The sequence below is a fragment of the Zingiber officinale genome, chromosome 1A (assembly GCF_018446385.1).
Source record: "Zingiber officinale cultivar Zhangliang chromosome 1A, Zo_v1.1, whole genome shotgun sequence".
NCBI classification, from domain to species: Eukaryota; Viridiplantae; Streptophyta; class Magnoliopsida; order Zingiberales; family Zingiberaceae; genus Zingiber; species Zingiber officinale.
In genome coordinates, this window is record NC_055987.1 from 159,116,915 (window position 1) to 159,137,754 (window position 20,840).

At 35.9% G+C, this 20,840-nt stretch overlaps 1 protein-coding gene across 1 annotated transcript; it reads right to left on the minus strand.

Moving 5' to 3' along the window:
- Positions 1 to 1,002: 1,002 nt before the first annotated feature.
- On the minus strand, positions 1,003 to 20,840 carry LOC122038178. The gene is made up of 3 exons (XM_042597811.1): positions 20,670 to 20,840; positions 18,782 to 19,663; positions 1,003 to 3,103 (listed from the first exon to the last, which is right to left on the minus strand). Exons 2-3 carry the CDS (start codon positions 19,661 to 19,663, stop codon positions 1,298 to 1,300), a joined length of 2,688 nt encoding a protein of 895 aa, XP_042453745.1. The 5' UTR covers positions 20,670 to 20,840; the 3' UTR covers positions 1,003 to 1,297.

The following is a 20,840-nucleotide window of genomic DNA, read 5'->3' on the forward strand; positions in this document are numbered from 1 at the left end:
ACACCGTTTCTGTAGGGTCGTCGGCACAATAGAATGGCCGATGGACGAAGGAAATAGCACCGGTTTGAAGATCTTGATCACAGCAAGAACAATTCCCACCAGGGATTCTCGGCCCATCCAAGAATAAGGTGAATTCCAACACATATCACCCACTTGTAATAATGAATCATCGTATAAAAGATAAAAAAAAATTATCAGAATTGATCAAATTAAATCATCAAATCAAATCAAATTAGTATTCGAATTATTCTAATAATTTTATTATAATTATTAGAATAATTCTCATAGTTATTCTTAGAAATAGGATAAATATCAATGAATAATATATTTTATTATTCTCATATTATATTCTTGCTAGAGGAATTTAAGACAAAACTAAAAGAAAACACTATTTGCAATGGCAATGCAGCCAATCATGCTAGAAGATGGAGGTAATTCTGATGCGCTATTACCTTCGCAGTCAAACCTTTATTCGATGAACTCGTAATTCTTGCCTAACTATGTAATGTTGGCGGGTATTTTTTTTTATTTTTTATTTTTTTTGGTTTCTGAAAGAATTGTTTTGAAGCAATTCCATATGCACGATTCGGTATTTCATTAAGCATGCAAACCATATTCCAACTAGAAACTCAAAAGCAACGCAAGCTGATACACAACTTAACCAGAACAATCCAATAAAAGATTTAAAGTCGATGTGAGCTCATGGAATTGCAATGGTAGGTCATGGTAGATGCCGGTCGATCATGAAAGAAGTACGGGCCTACCTCTATCGAAGGAGAAACTCTCAGTGTGATCCAACCAGAGCTCCAAAGGCACCTTCCGGTTATTGTTTAGGTCCTCTGAGAGCATTGGTAGGGCTTGCAATCGAACTAACGACACAGGTTTCAGCAAGAAATTCCTTTTTCCAAATTAGCAGCCATTTATTCAATCACAAATCAATGTTCCGAAGCTCCACTACAGACATACCATGAAATTAAATGATACACTTGGAAGTTATTGGAGTTACTATACAGTCTTGGATACTGCTGCTTCACAATATATTCCCAGTTGCTACAGGGAGAATACAAGTCGACAGAAGTTTAGACGAGTAAATTCAAGATTCGTGATGCAATATCAACAACATTGCAAATAGAGTTTCCGAATTACATGTATAGAAGGGCTCTTTCCTCGACAAGTACCGTTACATTACAAAATTGGACGCTCCTGTTGCAGGAGCATTTGAAGAATCAAGTTGCTGTGTTGCCCTTTAAACTCTAGAATTAAACTCCCACTGCAGTTGAGACGGGAAAACACCCAACTAAGGAACTCCAAGCAACTCCTCAGTTACAACATCATCAGGCTGGGAACAGGACTCACTTAATGTGCTTGTACTATCAGCATTAAAATTGACTGGAGCTGATATTGTGAGTTCAGTGTTCTTATTTAGATGACGGGAAGACCTGCTTGCCAAATTACCAGACACTAGGGTCCGTGTATCCCTGCCTCTTGGCTTTGTCCCAATAAACCCACATGCAAGAGCTTCTAAGGCCTTGGTGGTTGGAGGTCGGCTTCTGGTGCTTTGCCTTCGAAAAGTAGCAGAAAATTGTTGATCGACAGCAGCTCCAGCAAAGCTTTCCATGGCTCCAAAAATATCCTGCTGCTGTTTTGTCTCTGATGGCTCTCTAACTCCCTCTGTACTAAACTCGTGCACAATGCCACCTACTTCTGACTTATTAGGCACACCATTCTCGTATTCATTTGAAATATTTGGTAACGTATTTAAGTCGATCAAACTTCTTGATAGTAAAATTTCATCAAATGAAGCAGCACTACCACAACATACCTCCCTAGAAGAGCAATTGTCTATCTCATCTGGGGTGGTGCTATTTGAGAAGTTGGGATAGGCCTTCTCATAACAGGAGTTAGGCTTTTCCACCGTATCATCATTTGCGTGTTGCAAACTCAACTTGGATTGAACTCCCTCCATGGTATGGTTTTTTGAAATAGAGTATGATCGGCGACCAGATCTTTCATATTTACAAGCAGTTAACCTCCTGCGTTTTGCCATAGGAGCTAAATAAGAAAGTTGACCAGACTTTGCCCTGCGGCTGGATTCACCTTTCAAATTTTTTACTGGCAGCTTTTCGTTAAATTCCTCAACACATTGATTCCTTGAGATATGTTCATTGTGCAGCACAGTTGTACTCAAAAAGGTAATTCCGCTCTCAGAAGGAGCAGACTGAAGAGCCTTGCTGTTGATTCCCTTGCTCTTTAGCTTAGGCACCTTGTTGTCAGATGAGTCTCGATCAGATTCTCCTTGATCATTGGATGAACTATCATCTGAATCTTCAGAACTATCACTTGCTATTTCTCCTATATTGTCTAAAGGGTCATTGTTATTAACAGCATCAACGGGCAGAGTCCTCAATTCCATGAACTTGAAAGGTTCTTCACCTTGGGTCAAACTGGTGTCCACAATAGTGAACTTCATAAATTCAGTATTAGATGTTAGTGCCTTGGGGCAGAGATGGGAGTTATCTCTACGCTCAAGATGGCCATACCGTTCAGATTTGGCATCCATGGGACAGTTAATTTCATCCTGAGTTGTGCTGCTTCCTGTGCCTCCTTCATTCTCCAATTCAAGAAGTCTGGGATCTGATGCCACTTTATTTAGAACATCGGCAACAGAATCAAAGTAGTGATTTCCTTTGACAAGCTTTTTTCTTGAGAATTTCTTAATGCCTGGGATAAGAAACACCAAAGCATGCTTTGCTGTAAGAATATCTTTCGGTAGCTCTGAGTGCCAACCCCTGGCTAATAGACGAGGCCAAACTGCTTCCCAGAAAATATCGTTTGACTTTGCCTTGCTTAACCTGAAATCACCCGTCAGAAACTTGATGATGTCTCCAGATGTAAGAGAAGAGCATGCTTTGCCAACAGGTATCTCAGGGCGCACAGATAATGTTTGATTCGATCTAACTGGATCCAATACGATGCCAGTGAGATCATGCTTGCCTGTACCAATTCCAATGGCTTCAACCAAACCTTGCATACCAACTGTTGCCTTTAAAGTGCAAACAAATTCCTCCAAGGAAACTTTGCCCTCATTAAATATGCTTATGGCCTGAAAAAATAAGTTGCAATTTTCAGTGGAAAATATATTCTGGTGAACAACACGAAATCAATATGAAAATATAACATGATGCTCAGTCCAACAATAATCAATCTTAACTCTGAGGTCCACTAATAAACTGGAAATGCTGAAAGGTAGCTCCAGAATCAAGAAACAGTAGTAGGACAGAAACTGGGCATAGTGTGGCTGTGAGAACCTTACAACTCGAGTAAGATGAGCAAACTGAATGAATTAAAAAATATTTAACAGACATACAATTTACCAATCTTATGTCACAAATATGAAGTAATTTATAGAGTTGTTTCTTCAATTAAGAATGAGTCTTCATCATTTCCATTAAAAAAATGTATTAAAGCAATATAGTTGAAATAAACACCTATTACTTGGCTTGATAAAGCAATTTACAATCCCCACATGGGTTAATGTTTTTTTTTTTTGTGTTTATAAATGTATTTGGCATAATAACGCTGGTAAAAAGTAAACATGCTGTCCCTTTCTCTCATCTTGTCATAGCCATTTTGACCTTCTTTCTTTTCCCCAACCATCTTATGCCAACAAGTATATTTAACTAATAAAGGACATCTGAAAGAATTAACCAAACTAGTTGGACTGCAATTCAAAAAATCTAAATTCACTAGAGGGACGAAACTGTGGCTTCTTAAGATAGAGCACTCTCAACATGGCCAATGAGAGGCACAAGAATAACCAAGCTAATCCTGCTAAAAGTTCTAAGAATTCAACTTCACATTTACAAACAGAAAGAAAGAGGTTTTGCAGCAATAGAAAAAACCATTTCTAGCTGGAGGTCCACAGCTAAACCTAGGCAACAGGCAAGGTGTGACCTCAGTGCCCTAAACTCAATCATGATGGCCGGCTGTGTTAAATTCCGGAGACACCACGCTTTACCCGGGCCAGCATTCACCGCTGATTTACCTCCTCCTAGGATCCCTGTGGGGCTAGGCCTAGGGGGCCGCTGGGCGGCGGGACCCGCCTTTTGCACAATGATAGGCAATTTTAGCAGCAAATAACGCAAGCAACAAGAAGTCAGTGCAGTGAGACTGAACAGGTGCCTCAACCAGGCTGCCTGCAAAGGTAAAACTGATTGCACCAGCCATTTAGCTAGGCAGCACACAAAGGTAACAAAAGATTGCAGCATTTGGACTTGAACCCGTCACTTAGGTAAGTGGTAACAGTCCCAGTCCCAGACAAAAAAAGGCTGAGAGATCAAATTAGCACTTGCTAGACAGCATAAAATACTGTCTGGCCCTTAAGTAGTGGTTCCCGAGTAGTTGGTGCTTATACAACTTGTAGCTACGTAAAATCAATTATATCTCATCACATAAGAAATCACTCCTAATTTCTAAATTATATATAAAAAATTGTCCCTTTAATAAGAATTCAAGATTACGGAACTTGTCATTTGTGGCATTGGAACATCAAAGGTGAAGATGGGGCTATCAATGACAATGTTGAACTAAGTGGTTTGTTCATTGGCCGGACTAGAGAGACAAATGGTAGTATCTGACAAAGAAAAGAAAACAAATTGAAGAATAACTCGAATGCAATTGAATTTATTGTTTGGTAAACTGTTGAATTATTTGAAAATTTAAGGTGGTCATATTTTCTCTTCTGGTAATTAATTAAAGGGATAAATATGTTCTCGAGTATGGATTAAGGTGTTTTCCGATTTAGGTATTTATTCCTGAATATTCATTAGAATTGAATCTATAAAAGCGGTCCCATGTAATTTGTATCCTATGTCAATTAATAAGAATTTTTGCTTTCTTCTCTGTGTGAGAGTTTTCCTCTTTTTAGCGAGGTTAGTTAGCTTTGTTTGTCCATTATAATACGTCAATTGGTATTAGAGTTGAACCTAATTTAGACTCAATATAGCTCTTTCCTCTTCCTGTTTTCGTGAAGTTCTAATCTCAACCTTTCTTGGTGAGACATGGGGATTGATGGATCCATGATTGATCTCCCCATTCCCTTCAAAGTATGGACTTCAAAGTTTACAGCCACTCTATTGATGTCGCAGCCACTTTTAGCAGCCATGCCCTACATTCTAACAAGCCAACTTGCATTTCCCTAAACACCAATATTATACTCCCACGAGGTTGTTGCCTCATGCTACCCCATCTTCTTTGAACTCCTCCTTGCATCTTTACCGCCAAAATCGTGTGCAACCTCCTCATGTCCAGGCTAGGTATAAGACAAACAATGAGCCAAGAAGCCCACTTGATTACATTTTTTAGAAGAAACAATCAACAAGATTAAGCAATGACATTCGATGTACGACAGAGTTTTATGCCATTGTTTAGTCTCTTAAACATTGGCGCTAATACTTATTACCCCACGAGTTCATCCAGCAATCTGACCATAAGACACTAACTTTTATTCAATCTCAGAAAGTTATTGTTAAATTGCATAGATTGCTCACATCTATAGTTTTAGATAGGGACATAAAATTTAGTAGTTATTTTTGGAAAATCTCACAAAAAGTTATTTGGAACCCAACCTAAGTTTTTATCTTTTGGTTTCCATCCACATACTGGTGAGCTGACTTAGGTTGTTAAACATAGTTAAGGGGACTTAAGTGTCCAATGCACAAAAAAAAAGGTTTTTTTAGATTTAATTTTGTTACTTGACAAATATACTAACAACAATTGAGTAAACCAATCTATTGGTCATACTCTATTCAAAATTATGTATAGATCAAAAGCTTATCAATATGTTAACCAAATTCCTTCAATTGCTACTTGCCATTAATCAAAGTTGAGTTACTAAAAATATTAGAGACATCCATGCCAATGTCAAGAGAAAAATTATATTAACTAATGAAACTTATAAAATTCAAGCTGATGTGCATTGTAAATTTAAGGAGTACTATGTAAAGGTCTGTGTGCTAGTTCGCATTCGCCCAGAATAATTTCTCAAAAATTACTTCAAAAAGCTTCATGCTCACTCTATATTCCTTTCCAAATTATAAGGAAGATTGAATCTAATTCATATGTTATTGATTTGTTTGTTGATTTAAACGTCTACTCTCAATGTTGAGGACTTACTATTATATTGAGACACATTCAAGTCTTCCTCTTTATTTGTTGATTTGCTTACAGGTAGAGGTAGCTCTGACGTTGTCAACTCTTGCATTTACATCCATGACATAATCGACTTCTCATGCACATTGTAGACTCGTATAGCTTTCTAGTCTCTTGGAGAGGGCATTTAGGGATTGATAATGGTTGAATCATTGATAACGAACTTCTACTTGAACACATCGAGTAGCAGCTGTCCAATCTATCTACAAAGGTGCCTCTACTTTTGCACATATGTGATGCATTCAGACTTAACCTAAACAGCCTTGTCACCCTACTGGACAGAGTTGAGTTCTCCATGATGGAGAAGAATGATGTAGAAAAGGAGACAAAATGAAAAATAACTTGAGTCTAATTGAATTTTAAACTTGATTTTTATTGTTTGATAAATCATTGAGTTATTTGGCAATTTAGAGTAGTCACCTTTTCACTTTTGGTAATCAACTATTGTGTAAATTATATTGAGTTATTTGGTAATTTAGACTTATTACCTTTTCTCTTTTGATAATTAATTAAAGGTATAATTGTGCTCCCAATTATGATTGTGTTCCTAATTTTCATTATCGTTGAATCTGTAAAATTAGTCCAAATACCATGTATTTTTTTTTTATCTTGATAAGAATTTATATTTGCTTCACTTTGTGAGAGTTCCCTTCTATGTGGTGTTGATTCACTTTGTTTGTCTATTGTACTACGTCAATACTGTTAGGACCAAAAGGGATTTAGATATACCCACAATGACATGATATTGTCTACTTTGGGCCTAAGTCCTCATGGTTTTATTTTTGAACTCTACCCAAAAGGCCTCATATCAATGGAGATATTTATCCCTTATAAACTCATGATCTTTCTCATGTGTTTTCAATGTGGGACTTTATTTGCAACCTTACAACCCAACAATTCTCCTCTCAAACGAAGGACCACAGGCTCCATGACATCTGATCCTCGACCCACTAGGTCTTCCTGCCTCTCGGTCTACCCGACCTACTAGGACTTCCTTGTCTAGCAGTAACTAGGACTTCCTGCCTGGTCCTCTTGATCCAGACACAGGAGCCCCCACTTCTTTTGTTCAAGGTGAATATTCCACTCACATGGTTCGATTGGACCATGACTCTTGTGCACAGCCAGCAGTTAGATCTTCTGGCAGTCCGGGCTCTGATACCAATTGTTAGGACCAAAAGGGATTTAGATATCTCCACAATGACATGAGATTGTCCACTTTGGGCTCAAGCCCTCATGGTTTTGTTTTTGGGCTCTACCCAAAGGACCTCATACCAATCGAGATATCTTTCCCTTATAAACCTATAATCTTTCCCATATGTTTTCAACGTGGGACTTTGTTTGCAACCTTGCAACCCAACAAATACCACATGTTTATTTTTTGAATATTGAAATATTTGGCATATAATGAATATGAGAAGATGAATATGATATTAAGATTATAATATAGAGTAGTTGATCTGCATATGTAATACATATTTAATGGACACGCATATTTCACACTAATTCTTCTGGCTTTCTATATGTGGCTTCCAATGAAACCCTTAGTTCTTGAGTGCGAGTGTTGGATGTGACACCGTCTAAATCATCTAGTTGTCTGGTTGTAGTACCTATGTTAGAGTGGGAAGCAGATTAGTGATGGGAGTACATGGAAAAACTCAATTTGGTTCACAATTGCTCTTCATTTTTCTTATGGCATGGTTGTAGTTTGTAGGAGTGCAATTGGGATTGCTAACATTCATTCATCTGTAGTGTGATGGTGTTATTCAAATCTTGTTCTGTAGACTATGCAAAAATGTAAATTGGATGCATTACAGTTGATGTCATAGTGTGTATTTAAGTGTTGGTTTTACTCTGCAGGAAACTTAATTTTGGGGAACATTAAGGCCATCCAAAGTTAGCATTGTCATATTGTCACAACTCACAAGTGGTTCAGGCTTCGATAACACTTTCAGTCAATATGAGGAAGCAAGTTCTAAGAAGCACCATGAAACCATACTCCAACCAAGGCTCTATATTGTAAATAATGTCATAGCAATAAATAGAACTGGTTGGACAAGAATGGTACCAATGCTGACCACTATACCAACCTGTAGAGCCTATCTTTCACCAAAAAGAAATATTTAACAGATAATTAATATGAATGATGACAAGCATTAATCTATAGTCTGATAGTGAAGCCTAGTAGAAGCATATAACTCTAGTTAATAGTTCCAAAAAGTGCTCCAACTACAGTTGTACACGGATTCTTTATGTTTCCTATACATTGACTTATATTTCAAAATTGATTTGGAAATTTTGACTATTTATAAGGGTCACCTGTTAAATGGGGCATGGTCACAGCAGAAGCTTTAGATAACTCCTTTGTGAGTCATGCATGAATTAGATTATGACTTGATTAAGCTGTGATTTCCAAGATCTTGATTATGACTTCCCTTGTAACTTCTATGCTACAAAAAAAAAAGGGATTCTAGACAGGTGGTAGGCCAATAGAATTGGTAGAGAGAATGTTTCAGGTAAAGAGGCTGCCGAAATGGGTTAGGGTTGAGAGGTGAAGTTATTGCAACTGACCCCTCTAGTTTTGGGAAATAGATTGTTTCTGTCTAATAGATAACCCAATCTGACTTTAGGAATAAAATTTCAATTAATCCAAATAAAATTAATCACTACCAATCTCAACAAGGCACGATTTGGAGTGTTCTAAGGATTACAATAGACATAAAAGTTCTTTTGTGTCAAGCTTTTTTGAACAGGAGAATGACCCAACAAATCATACATGGAGTCATACAAAGTCCATGTTAAATTATCTGAACATGGTAATCAAGTATTTGTTAGAAAACAATTGAAATCAGCTATACTAATAAAAAATAAATTTAAAAAAAAATTGATAAAGTTGCATCGGCGAATGCATCATGTCCACCAATTGATTGGAAAATTTGATATTCTTGATAATAAAACACCATATTGTGACTTGTAATCAACAAACTAAAATTATATGGAAAGGATGGGGAAAAGGAGGGGGAAGAAAACTAAGAAGGGGATTAACTTAGTGAATGTTGAACCTATTGAATGTTATTTTCACCTTTTGTAATTACCATAAGTAACTCCGCCCATGACGAACCAGTCATGGCCGGTCCCAAACCCAAATAAAGGAGAAGGGTTGCGTTAGGTTGCCAGCTAGTGTTAAAACTATAACAAATATTCAATAAATGAATTCATTAAACTATTGTGTTAATGCTAGATTATTCCCCGGAAGGAACGCATTGCAAGGTCCGACTGTAATGTCTAGACAAGGACCGCTACATCTCTAGAACTCGAGTGTAGTGTTGAATATGCAAGAGTTCGCGTTGTAAGATCCGACTATAACGTATCGGCAAGGACCGCTACATCTCCATGAGAACTTGGGTGTGGTGTTAAATAGGCAAGAGTTCTCATACCATAGGTTGGATAAAAACTAATATGATAAGAAAACTAATAATCTAAGATTTGGAACATGGAACATAGGAACCCTCACTGGTAAATCAATGGAGGTAGTAAATACGATGATTAGGAGAAAAATTAGTATTTTGTGTGTACAAGAGATAAAATGGGTAGACGATAAGACAAAACTGATACAGAACTCGGGTTTTAAGTTATGGTACACAGGAAAGAGTAAAGTAAGAAATAGAATAAGTATTCTTGTAGATAGTTCGTTAAAGCATGAAGTTGATGGAGTAGTTAGAAAAGGGGATAGAATTATAACTCTTAAGATAATAGTAGCGAAAGAAACTATGAACATAATTAGCGTATATGCACTGTAAGCAGGATTAGATGAAGCTACTAAATCAAGGTTTTGGGATGACTTAGATGAAATATTACAAAACATTCCGTCAAATGAAATGATTTTAATAGGACGAGATCTAAATGGGCATGTTGGAATGAAAAATGAGGAATATGAGAGAGTATATAGGGGTTATGGGTTTGGAACGAGAAATAAGGAAGGAAAAACTATATTAGATTTTGTGATAGCATATGACTTTATATTAACTAATACATTTTTTAAGAAAAGAGAAAACACTTAGTTATGTTCAAAAGTGCGAATAATAAATCGCAAATTGACTTTCTTATGGCTAGGAAGAAGGATAGAAAAATTTGCAAAAATTGCAAGGTCATCCCTTTAGAAAGCTTAATTATCCAACATAGGTTAGTAGTGTTGCATATACGTCTCAAATATAGTATCAATAGAAAGAAAATATATATGACTCCTAGAATTAAGTGGTGGAAGTTAAAAGATGAGAAACAAAATATATTTAAGGAGAAGGTAGGAGTACAAGTATTAGGTGAAATATACGGTGATTCTAATACGATATGGGATAAGATGGTATCAAAGTTGAAAATAATAACTAAGAATATACTCAATGAGTCAAAGGGGCATGCACCACTAAATAAGGAATCTTGGTGGTGAAATGAGAAAGTACAAGAGAAATGAAGGAAAAATGAATAGCTTGTAAAGAATTATATATTTGTAAGAATGAGGAAAACTTAAAAAAATATACAATAGCAAAGAAAGAAGCTAAGGGAGTAGTGAATGAAGCAAAAAATGAAACTTTTGAACGATTATATCAAAAAAATGGATACAAATGAAGGGGAAAGAGACATTTATAGAATAACTAAAGTGAGAGAGAGGAAGACAAGAGATCTTATCCAAATAAAATATATTAAAGATAAATGTAATAGGGTACTAGTAAACAATGGAGAAATAAAAGAGTGGTGGAAGAGGTATTTTCATCAACTTTTTAATGGTTTAGATGATCAACTTAACTTAGATAATTTAAGTAGATCAAAAGAGCATAGAAATTTAAATTTTTATCGTAGAATTCAAACTTCAAAAGTAGGACAACCTTTAAATGGGATGCACAATAGAAAAGCTATTGAACCAGATGATATTCCGATAGAGGTATGGAAGTACCTAGGGAAATAAGGTATTGAATGGTTTATAAAATTATTTAACATGATATTGAAAACGAAAAAAATGTCTGATCAATTGAGGATAAGTACTCTAGTTCCCTTATATAAAAGCAAGGGAGACGTACAAAATTATACAAACTATATGGGTATTAAACTAATGAGTCATACCATGAAACTTTGGGAAAACATAATAGAAAAAAGATTAAGGAAGAAGATCACGGTAACTAAAAATCAATTTGGATTCATGCTTGGAAGGTCGACAATAGAAGTTATACGTCTTCTTAGATAATTAATTGAAAAATATTGAGAGTAAAATAAGATCTATGCATGGTATTAATTGACTTAGAAAAAACTTATGATAGTCTCAAGATAAATTATATGGAGAATTCTAGAAAAGAGAGGTGTTAGCGTAATATATATTAAACTAATTAAAGATATGTACGAGGATGTAACGACTAGAGTAAAAGCTTCAAGTGGAGTAACTGAAGTATTTCCAATAAAAATAGGATTACATCAAGGATGAACTCTAAGTCTCTATCTTTTTACCTTAATTATGAACGAACTCACTGCACACATTCAAGACACAGTACCGTGGTGCATATTGTTTGCCGATGATATTATTTTGGTAGATGAAACAAGTGAAGGAGTAAATACTAAAATAGAATCTTAGCAGGAAACACTAGAAAGAAAAGGTTTTAGGCTTAACAGAATAAAGATAGAATATATGGAATTTAAGGTTAGCAATATTAGACATAATGAGACAATTGTTAAGATAGGAGATGGCAAGTTGCCCGGAACCGATAGCTTTATATATTTAGAATCATTTTTGTAAAATGATGGAGGGATTGAGAGAGATGTCTTATATAGAACACAAACCGGATGGTTAAAATGGAGGAGAGCATTGAGTGTTTTATGTGACCGTAAAGTATCTCTAAAACTTAAAGTAAAATTCTACAAAATCGCAGTTAAACCTACTATGTTATATGAAGCTAAATGTTGGGCTATGACTCGAGCACATGAGCAAAAGATGAGAGTTGCAGAGATGAGGATGTTAAGGTGGATATGTGGATATACGAGAATAAGAAATGATAGAATTAGAGAGAAAGTCGGAGTTTCATCTATTGAGGGAAAACTCCGAGAGATACGTTTAAAATGGTGAGCATGTACTTAGACCAAGATTTGAAGTGTCGAGTTGTGCCACCCAAGACCATCGGAATTTATAATTTTGGTGTGGAAGCAAAACCGGCACCATACGTGAATAAATTTTGCGTGTGTCATCTGTGCTCGATCAATGATTACGAGATGCCTTCGCAACGCTGGAAGTGTCGCAGGATGCTTTCGGTGGCGCGAAGATGTCTCGCGGCGCTTCCAGCACTGCTAGAAGCATCGCCCGACGCCTCTGGCACGGCTAGAAGTGTCCCACAACGCTTTTGACGGCACTGGAAGCATGATGCCTTCGGTGGCGCTGGAAGCACTGTAGGATGCTTCCGCCGACGCTGGAAGCGTTGCGGGACGCCTCCGCCTACGCCGGAAGCGTCGCAGGATGCCTCCGTCGGCGCCGGAAGCGTCGCGGGACGCCTCCGCCAGCGCCAGAAGCGGTGCGCGACGCCAACGCCAACGCCAGAAGCGGCGCGCGACGCCTCCATCGCCGTCGAAATTGTCGCATGACTCCTCCGCCACCGTCGGAAGCATCGCGCGACTCCTCCGCCACCACCAAAAGCGTCGCGCTACTCGCGGGACCATGTATACCGTGCGTACTATTACAAAAGAAAAAATATTTAATTAATTTAAATAATTCCCAACTGAGATGTGATATTTTGAATAAACTTTTATAAACCCTAATTAAATTATCCCTAGAAAATATATAAAAAATATATTTAAAATTTAAAAAAAAATTAAACCAAATTATTAATTGATATTACAAAAATTCTTTTTTTTAATATTTTAAATTTTACTTTAAAAATTCTAATAAATCATATTTATATTTTGATAAGTTTTTTATTATTTTGTATTTTTTTACTATTAAATTGATATTTTGATTTTTTTTTACTATTTTAAATATATAAGATTCAAACTAATAATTAATTAAATGAATAAACAATTAATTTATATAATTATGATATATCAATTTTAATTCGAGTTAATAATACAGCTTTAAAGAAAACTATATTTAATTAATTTTTTCAGTGTTCTAAAAATTGCCTAGGCCGTTGTTTAAGCGTCGCGTAGGGGCTAGGCGCTAGTCAGCCGCACCAAAAACATGCTAGTGAGCCACCTAGGCGGGATTAGGCAGCCCTAGGCGTCGACTAATCAGTCGAATCGTCTAGGTACGACGGAAATAGCGCAAGATTTTCATGATTTTTTTAGTTTGGGCTTTTTAAATTTAAAGCTTATTTAAAAAAATAGAAATATACATTTTTTTTTGTATTGGGCTTAAGTTTTATAAGCCATAAACTTTGGTCCAACAAGAAAATCGATTTGTTGGCTTGCCTTAGTGATTAGTGTCAAACTTCATCTTCATCATACTGAGTAACCAAAGCAGGAGAAATCAGAGCAAATGAAGAAGCCCACATTTATGAGAAATCAGAGAGTTAACATGCTGAAGAAATCAATTTAAAAAAAAAATTGCTTAACTGAGAGACTTGGAAGCAATTGAATTGAAGGTTGGCCAAAGTCTCATCCTTGGAAACGTCATTTCATTATACAACCCCGAAGAAGCTCTAGAGTGAGAGAACTTTACGAGGATGATTTTGCATCCAAAGAAGAAGAGGAGGATCACAATGATGATATTGAGTTTGTGTCTAATGAAGAACAAGTTGTTGAAAATTATGGAAAAGAAGTAGAATAAATTTGTGATATTTTATTAGCTGTGTAATTTTGAACATTTTAAATTTGATGTTATTGTGTTGGAGTTATAGAATGCGATTTATTATATAATTTATGTTAATACCGTGAAATCCGCCTAGCGACACCTAGTCCCTGCCTAAGCGGTTTAGGTGCTAGGCGCTGGTCTGATGCCCGACTAGCGCCTAGCGAATTTTAGAACCTTGAATTTTTCTAACCATATTAAGTTGTTCAAAAGGTTATATAAAATCAATATACATAATAAACATATTTATTTAATAATTACTATATAAACATAAAAAAATACCGAAACTGCATAAGCACGACACGATATGATATACCGAAACCGTATCGTTCCAGTCTGAGACCGAAACTCCAGCATGGGTCGAGATTTTAAACCTTGACATAGACGACTAATAAATGCTCCAGTTAGGTGATATAAAACTATGACAAACACGCATATCAAACGAGAAAAAGAAAGATCAAAAAAGACTTGGTTAACAATAATAAAACAAGATAAAATATATTTAAGTATAGATGATGATATAGTAGGAAATAGAGCTCAATGGCGTAAAATGATCCATATAGCCGACCCCACCTAGTGGGATAAAGCTTGGTTGTTGTTGTTGTAATTACCATAAGTATCTTAAAATTATAAGATATTTGTAAGGTGCTTGGCTCCAATTTGGTCATCCAACTCCTAGTCATTAGTTCCTCATCTTTTGAGGGAGACATTGGTCTCCATCCAATACACCTTTTGAAAGAAAGGCAATACATTCAACTAAAGTCATTACTATTCTTAAACTTTTATTGTCACACTTTGTTATTTCATGGTCCAAAGCCTACTTAAACTAATCTTTTTATTCCCATTGAAAAAACTTTATTAATGATAACTATTGACTCTTGGGACTTTGAGATCAAATCATCAGTGATTGTTGTGATTGAGATTTTAAGCATTCTATTCCTAATTGGGAATTTGTGTAACTTGTCTGGTGCATTAATTCTCTAATGAAAGCTTCCAAATTCAAGGTATCAAAGCATTAACCTAGGGGATTATTCCTTCATTGCTCAACAACTTGTCTCTACCTCAATATGAATATTATAGTTTCAGGATGTCAGATATCTTAGAGGTAACTTTGTGGCTAAGAAGGTCTGCAAAGAACCCTTTCTCTAATTCTCGCGAAAGAGAGATTCACCTTCTGGCTGGATAGAAAGAACTACTGTAATCAGCAAGATTCTTGAAGCCCATCCTTGAGGGGAAATAGCAAGTGATTAAAGTCTAGTGCTATATTTGTAGATGTGAGTGAGACGTATCATTTTGGCAATGCGGAGAGGCTATACTTAACATGTTTACATGTCACCAACATGAGATGATCTGAGATATATAGATCTCGTACAAGCAATATGAGGCCTAACACAGGTGGCACAAAGACTAATAGAGGGGTTATAGATGTCAATGCCATACAAAATTCAGAGTACCAAAGATATAATTAACAATCATGCCAACATACATGCACGACAAACACAAAATAGAATTCTAGTCAAATTAATTTAGAAAGTGAATCTTCAATTGTCCCAAAATGAATTTACATGTAAAATTGGAATAATGTTGAAGTTACAGAAATTATGAATAAGGACATGAATTAAATTCACATTTCCAAGATTCAAATACTAGTTCCTTAGAAACTGCAATTTTCATCATCATTAACATCAAAATATGTTAGTTCCATCTATTTAAGGTCAGACACATTACTATTATCCTTCCATTAAATTTTGCAAGGTCATATTGCTAGTAAAAGTCAGGCTCAAAACTGTTTGTAATAACAGTTAAACTTTCTTGGTCCCCCTCTAGATCTTCAACTTTAAATGAATTATATATTGAGAATTATTTTTCTTTGAAAAAAAAAAGTTCAGATCAATATTTATGGAAATGAAGAGACCACATCATTAAGTTACAAAGAAAATATATATATAATTTTATTGGAAACAACACACTAAATTAAACTAGTATTATCTTTCATTTATAAAGTAAATGTGGTTTCAACAAGAGGAATTTCAAGAAATCTAAGGTTTGAGATCTTTTATTGAAACCTGAGTAGGATTAGAAAATATTATGTTTCCAAAAGACGGACAATTGAGTAGTACATATAAAGAGTATGAAATCATGAAAGTTAAATATTATACCCTTAATGGAGCAAATCATAGAGTGACAAATATCTTATAAGATATTTGAGAGTGGTGGTAGATCAAGGAGTCAAGAAATCTAGAAACTCAAACTTCTTGCAAAATTGTAGACGTGGACAAATCTATTGTGTATCAATAGGAGTTGAGATCAATACAATAATGTTCCAAGCTAGGATTGAACAAGCATCAAAGTGAGATTTTAAACTGTCACTTGATCCCCTTGTTGGAGAAATGCTGAGTCGCAATGATCAAAAAAATCTGAACCTGGGATTTAGAGGACCATCATCATGACATGGTTGCTTAAGTCCATATAGTAAAAAATAAGTTAATTATATGTTGCTGGAAACTGCCAAGGAAATTTGGTAGATGATGTACAAGTGTTGCCCAACTGTCCAAGATGCCTCGATCATTTATGAGATGGAAATTAAGATCTAAAATACTAACTAATGTAATATCTCAATTACTAGTTACTACAATTTAATAACCAGTTTATGGAAAAATAATGATCTATGTCAAAACTTAAAGTTCAGTACACTTCAAGATATTTGAGTGACTCTTCAAGAGAAAGAAAGATTGCATTTTCAAATTCTTGGCAAGATGGATGTTCAGTTTGATCAGGCCCCTGTGCAAGCTTTGGAATGGGAAAGTTGCTAACTTTAAATGAAACTTTCTCCATTGTCATGAGAGAAGAAAGTTGTAGATATATGATGTTCGAGGCTCTACTTGTGATTTCAGCTATATTTTAATCCTAGGAACAGGATGGCATAAGGATTGGACAAAAGTTTTCTCTCGATAGCTCATCAAAATCATCTAGTTGTAATGAACTTTGGTGTACTTACTGCAAGAAGTCTTATACTTGGGATATTTGCTTTCATTTTTATGAAAAAGGAGGAAGTGTTGAACTGAATTAAGAAACACAAAAGTCAAGAACAAACTGTAGTCAAGGAAGAGACTCTCATGGGCCCTTCAATCGAGATAGAGAAGATTCAATGGGTTAGATGATGAGGGGATAGACAAATCAAAGAGAGTCCATATAACACTGTTCTCATTTCATGATCTCTGGCTCAATTACGTAAGATCTTACTTCAGTTAATGAAAACAAACAATGAACTTATCCCTTAGGGTAGTTGATTCAGTAGTGATTGATACATGCCTCATAAAACAATCTCAATGATAATAGAAATCCATAGCGGTTTTTGGTTAAGGTAATATCCATCATCACTTTCTCCTTTGCTTAATGCTATCCATGCACCTAATCTTATGACCAAACATTTATTTTCCTTCACTAGAGTCCAAAGTCTAAATTTCCTTATGAAAAGTAGATTCTTCAGGACAGAACTTCAAGATGCTATGAAAAGGAACAACCCCTACTACCTTGAGAAGTCTAATAACTCCAATAACATTTGGTTGGTTCTTGCTTGTTTCACACTTAATTCCACTAGATGCCCTTCTACAAATAAGATATTGCTCGAGCATTAGACTTGATCATGCATTGCATCTTTGCTCCAGACTCCGTTTCTTTGACTGTTTAGGAATATTGATGTTATTGTTTTTCATAGTTTAGTTTGTGAACTTGCTAGAACAACTTAGAGCCATTTCCAATAGTGAGTTGTCTTCAACCAATTTATTTGGTTCATAATGAAACTTGGGGATCTTCCAATATTTCAAATGTAAATGTGATTTCTCACTTTCAAAAAAGATTGCACCAAGACTAAGCTTTATCAAGTGTAAGAAAAATCTGAAGAATTTATCTGCATGCAGTTTGGAGTCTCCTACAAAAGAATTTAGATTCGATTATGCCAAAAATTATTTCAAACACTCTTTTTGGGATAAAAGGGATTTATTTTTCATAAGTCATTTTGTGTGGACGCCCTATGAAAGAACAGGAATCATATACTTAATTTTTTTTCTGAAAAAAGGGAAGTTTTCACAAATCATCTTATGTGATACCCCTTCAGAAACAAGGTTCCTGTGAAAAAAAAATGACATATACATATCATCACTGGATTTTTCCTCATAGGAAGCAAAATTCTGACATCATTGGTAACAAAAGTCTGATCTAAACACTGCCTAATCACTTCCCTAGAATCACATACCTTAGTCTTCCTATAAAGCACTTTTCTGGTTCACTTGAGTTGCCTTTACATGTTCACTCCTTCCTAAATACCACCTATTCTCCATTATTCTACTAAGGCCACATCCCCAGAGAAAGAATTAAGAAGCCAGCTGAGCCTAGACAAACACAATCCTGAAAGTAGTTTGTTTATACTCTACTTCAAGGATTTCCTTTGTACTATAAGCACAGAAAGATCCCTTCAGAAAGAAGTGATATAAAGAAACTAAGAAGATGTATATCTTGCTTTACGTAATATATTCCTTTACACAGAAGTATAAACTAGCAGTGGCACTTAAAGTCCAGTGGCAATGATCCCAGAATTAACAACGGCTAATGGGAATAATCAATGATAAATCAGAAAAAAAGGAAATGTATATTTTTCTTTGCCTAATAGACACACAAGATTAACTAGCAATAACACCATAAAATATATTAGCAACGTCACAGGATTAGCAATGAGCAATTGGAATAGTTATAGAGTACCTCGAACAAGGTGTCATGAGCATCCTTTGACATTTTAGGCAAAACACGCGACACAAATTCTTGTTGCCTCCATCCAGTGAAAATCCGGTGGCCAAAAATGCACCTTCTACCTTTTAGCTTTCTGCATTCTAACCATCTATTATATGCATCAGATCTATAGAACTTTCCATAATAGTAGGATAGTAGGTCTCCAATATTTTTGCATCCAATGAACTTCTTCACTTGGACAAGATTCTTTCCAAAGATATACAGGCCAAGGAGAAAACTTAGTGCTTCATTGTAACTCCAATAGGAAGATACTGTACCAGGCAAGGGACTGTAAGAGTTATTATTGACACTATGTTGCAGCAGAGAAACATCACTGTCTGAAATAGTGCTTCCCTTGATTCTATATCCCTCCTGTTCCTCCATAGTATTTCCTAAATCAGTATGTTTTTCTTTACATGTGAGGAGATATGCACTGTGGCAACTTGACTTCTCTATTGGTACTTCACTTATTGCATAATCAACACATTCAGCTTCAACTTTTCCAGTGCTTGCACGCTTTACTGACCCACCTTCAATGGCAATAATGTTGGAACAAGAAACTCCTTTATGTTCATCTTTGATAGCATCACCCATTTGGTGAACCCACATAATGGGGATGGCTAATCCTAATCCAGCATGATAATCAAAAGCACCCATGTTGATACTAGTAAGGCAGGATCGTGACTCTATTGCTAGCTTTGGAATGTCGACTTGGTACCCATCTCCTATGCGAGGGGATATCAATGGTTCATCATAAATATTGTTTCTGACAAAGGATTCTAATGAAGGTAACTGATCAGAAAATGTGTCAGCAATTTGCTCTTCTTCAACACAGTTCATTACATAAGGATCCATCTGGCAACAAATTGACTAGAAAATATCAGGCGTTTGTGCATTGCCTCACAATATTAAAGAAGGCCCAAATAACAATTAACTTGTTGATTTACAAGTAATACTCAGATTTTAATAAAGACGTAAAATGTATATGTACACATTTTCAAGGATTAGAATTCGTATGCCAACCAGATCTTCAGAGGCTATATGGAGTTTTTTCAATTTAGTCATCTCAAATGAATAGATTAAGGCATTAAATAGGAAATATCAGGAACCTGTGAATTGCATTATCCATACATCAAAGAGAAACCCAGATATGGATTTAAACTCAGTATGCCAAATACATATAAGAATATATCTTCTATCATAGCATTTCCAAGTGGCATGCATACATTTCAAGTAACAGGAATTTGGAAGCACAATTAGTGCCGGGAAAGAAAATATTTAATTTTACATTTTTTCTAAAAAAATATCTATAAATTATTATCACACTGAATGACTGAAACTTAACAGAGAGATATAGTTCAACTCTCAGTAGAAAAGGTAAACCAAGAAAGATTAATCCCATCGCCCAATTTTGGGAATGGAGATATACAAACAAGAAACCAACCCTAATAGGCAGCATGAAGAACATGCCCACGACCCCTGCCTACCGTCAAAACTACACGCCAATACATGAAACCCTCGCACGATAATATCAGCCCAGCTACAAGCTCGACCAATTAGCAACTAACCATAAGATCCCGCAATCATCACATATATCATTCTACTCCTGAAGCGCTATGAACTAAACCATCGGCCATACACACTGCTCGATCCACATTCAAAGAAAGAACACTTTTTGATGAGGATTTCCAGGATGGTTTAACAAATTGTACAAATCCATACGTTAGCATAACAGCCCGAAAGCATGTCTCGGACACAGTCAAGAAAGTAGGAAACAAAAAGCTTACTAACAAGAAAGCACAGAAGAAAATAAAGGAAAACTATAACCAGATTGAAAACAAAGCTACAGGAAATGGCATACCGATCGCTAGGCAGAGGTTGGTTACAACGACTGCTTCGTCTCCAACAGACAAACCGATCCACGATAGAGAAGCAGAGAGAGAGAGAGAGAGAGAGAGAGAACGAGCGGAGGGGGATGAGGAGGCGGAGCCGCGGAGGCGAGAAAGAGACTTGGAAAATAATAATAGGGGAG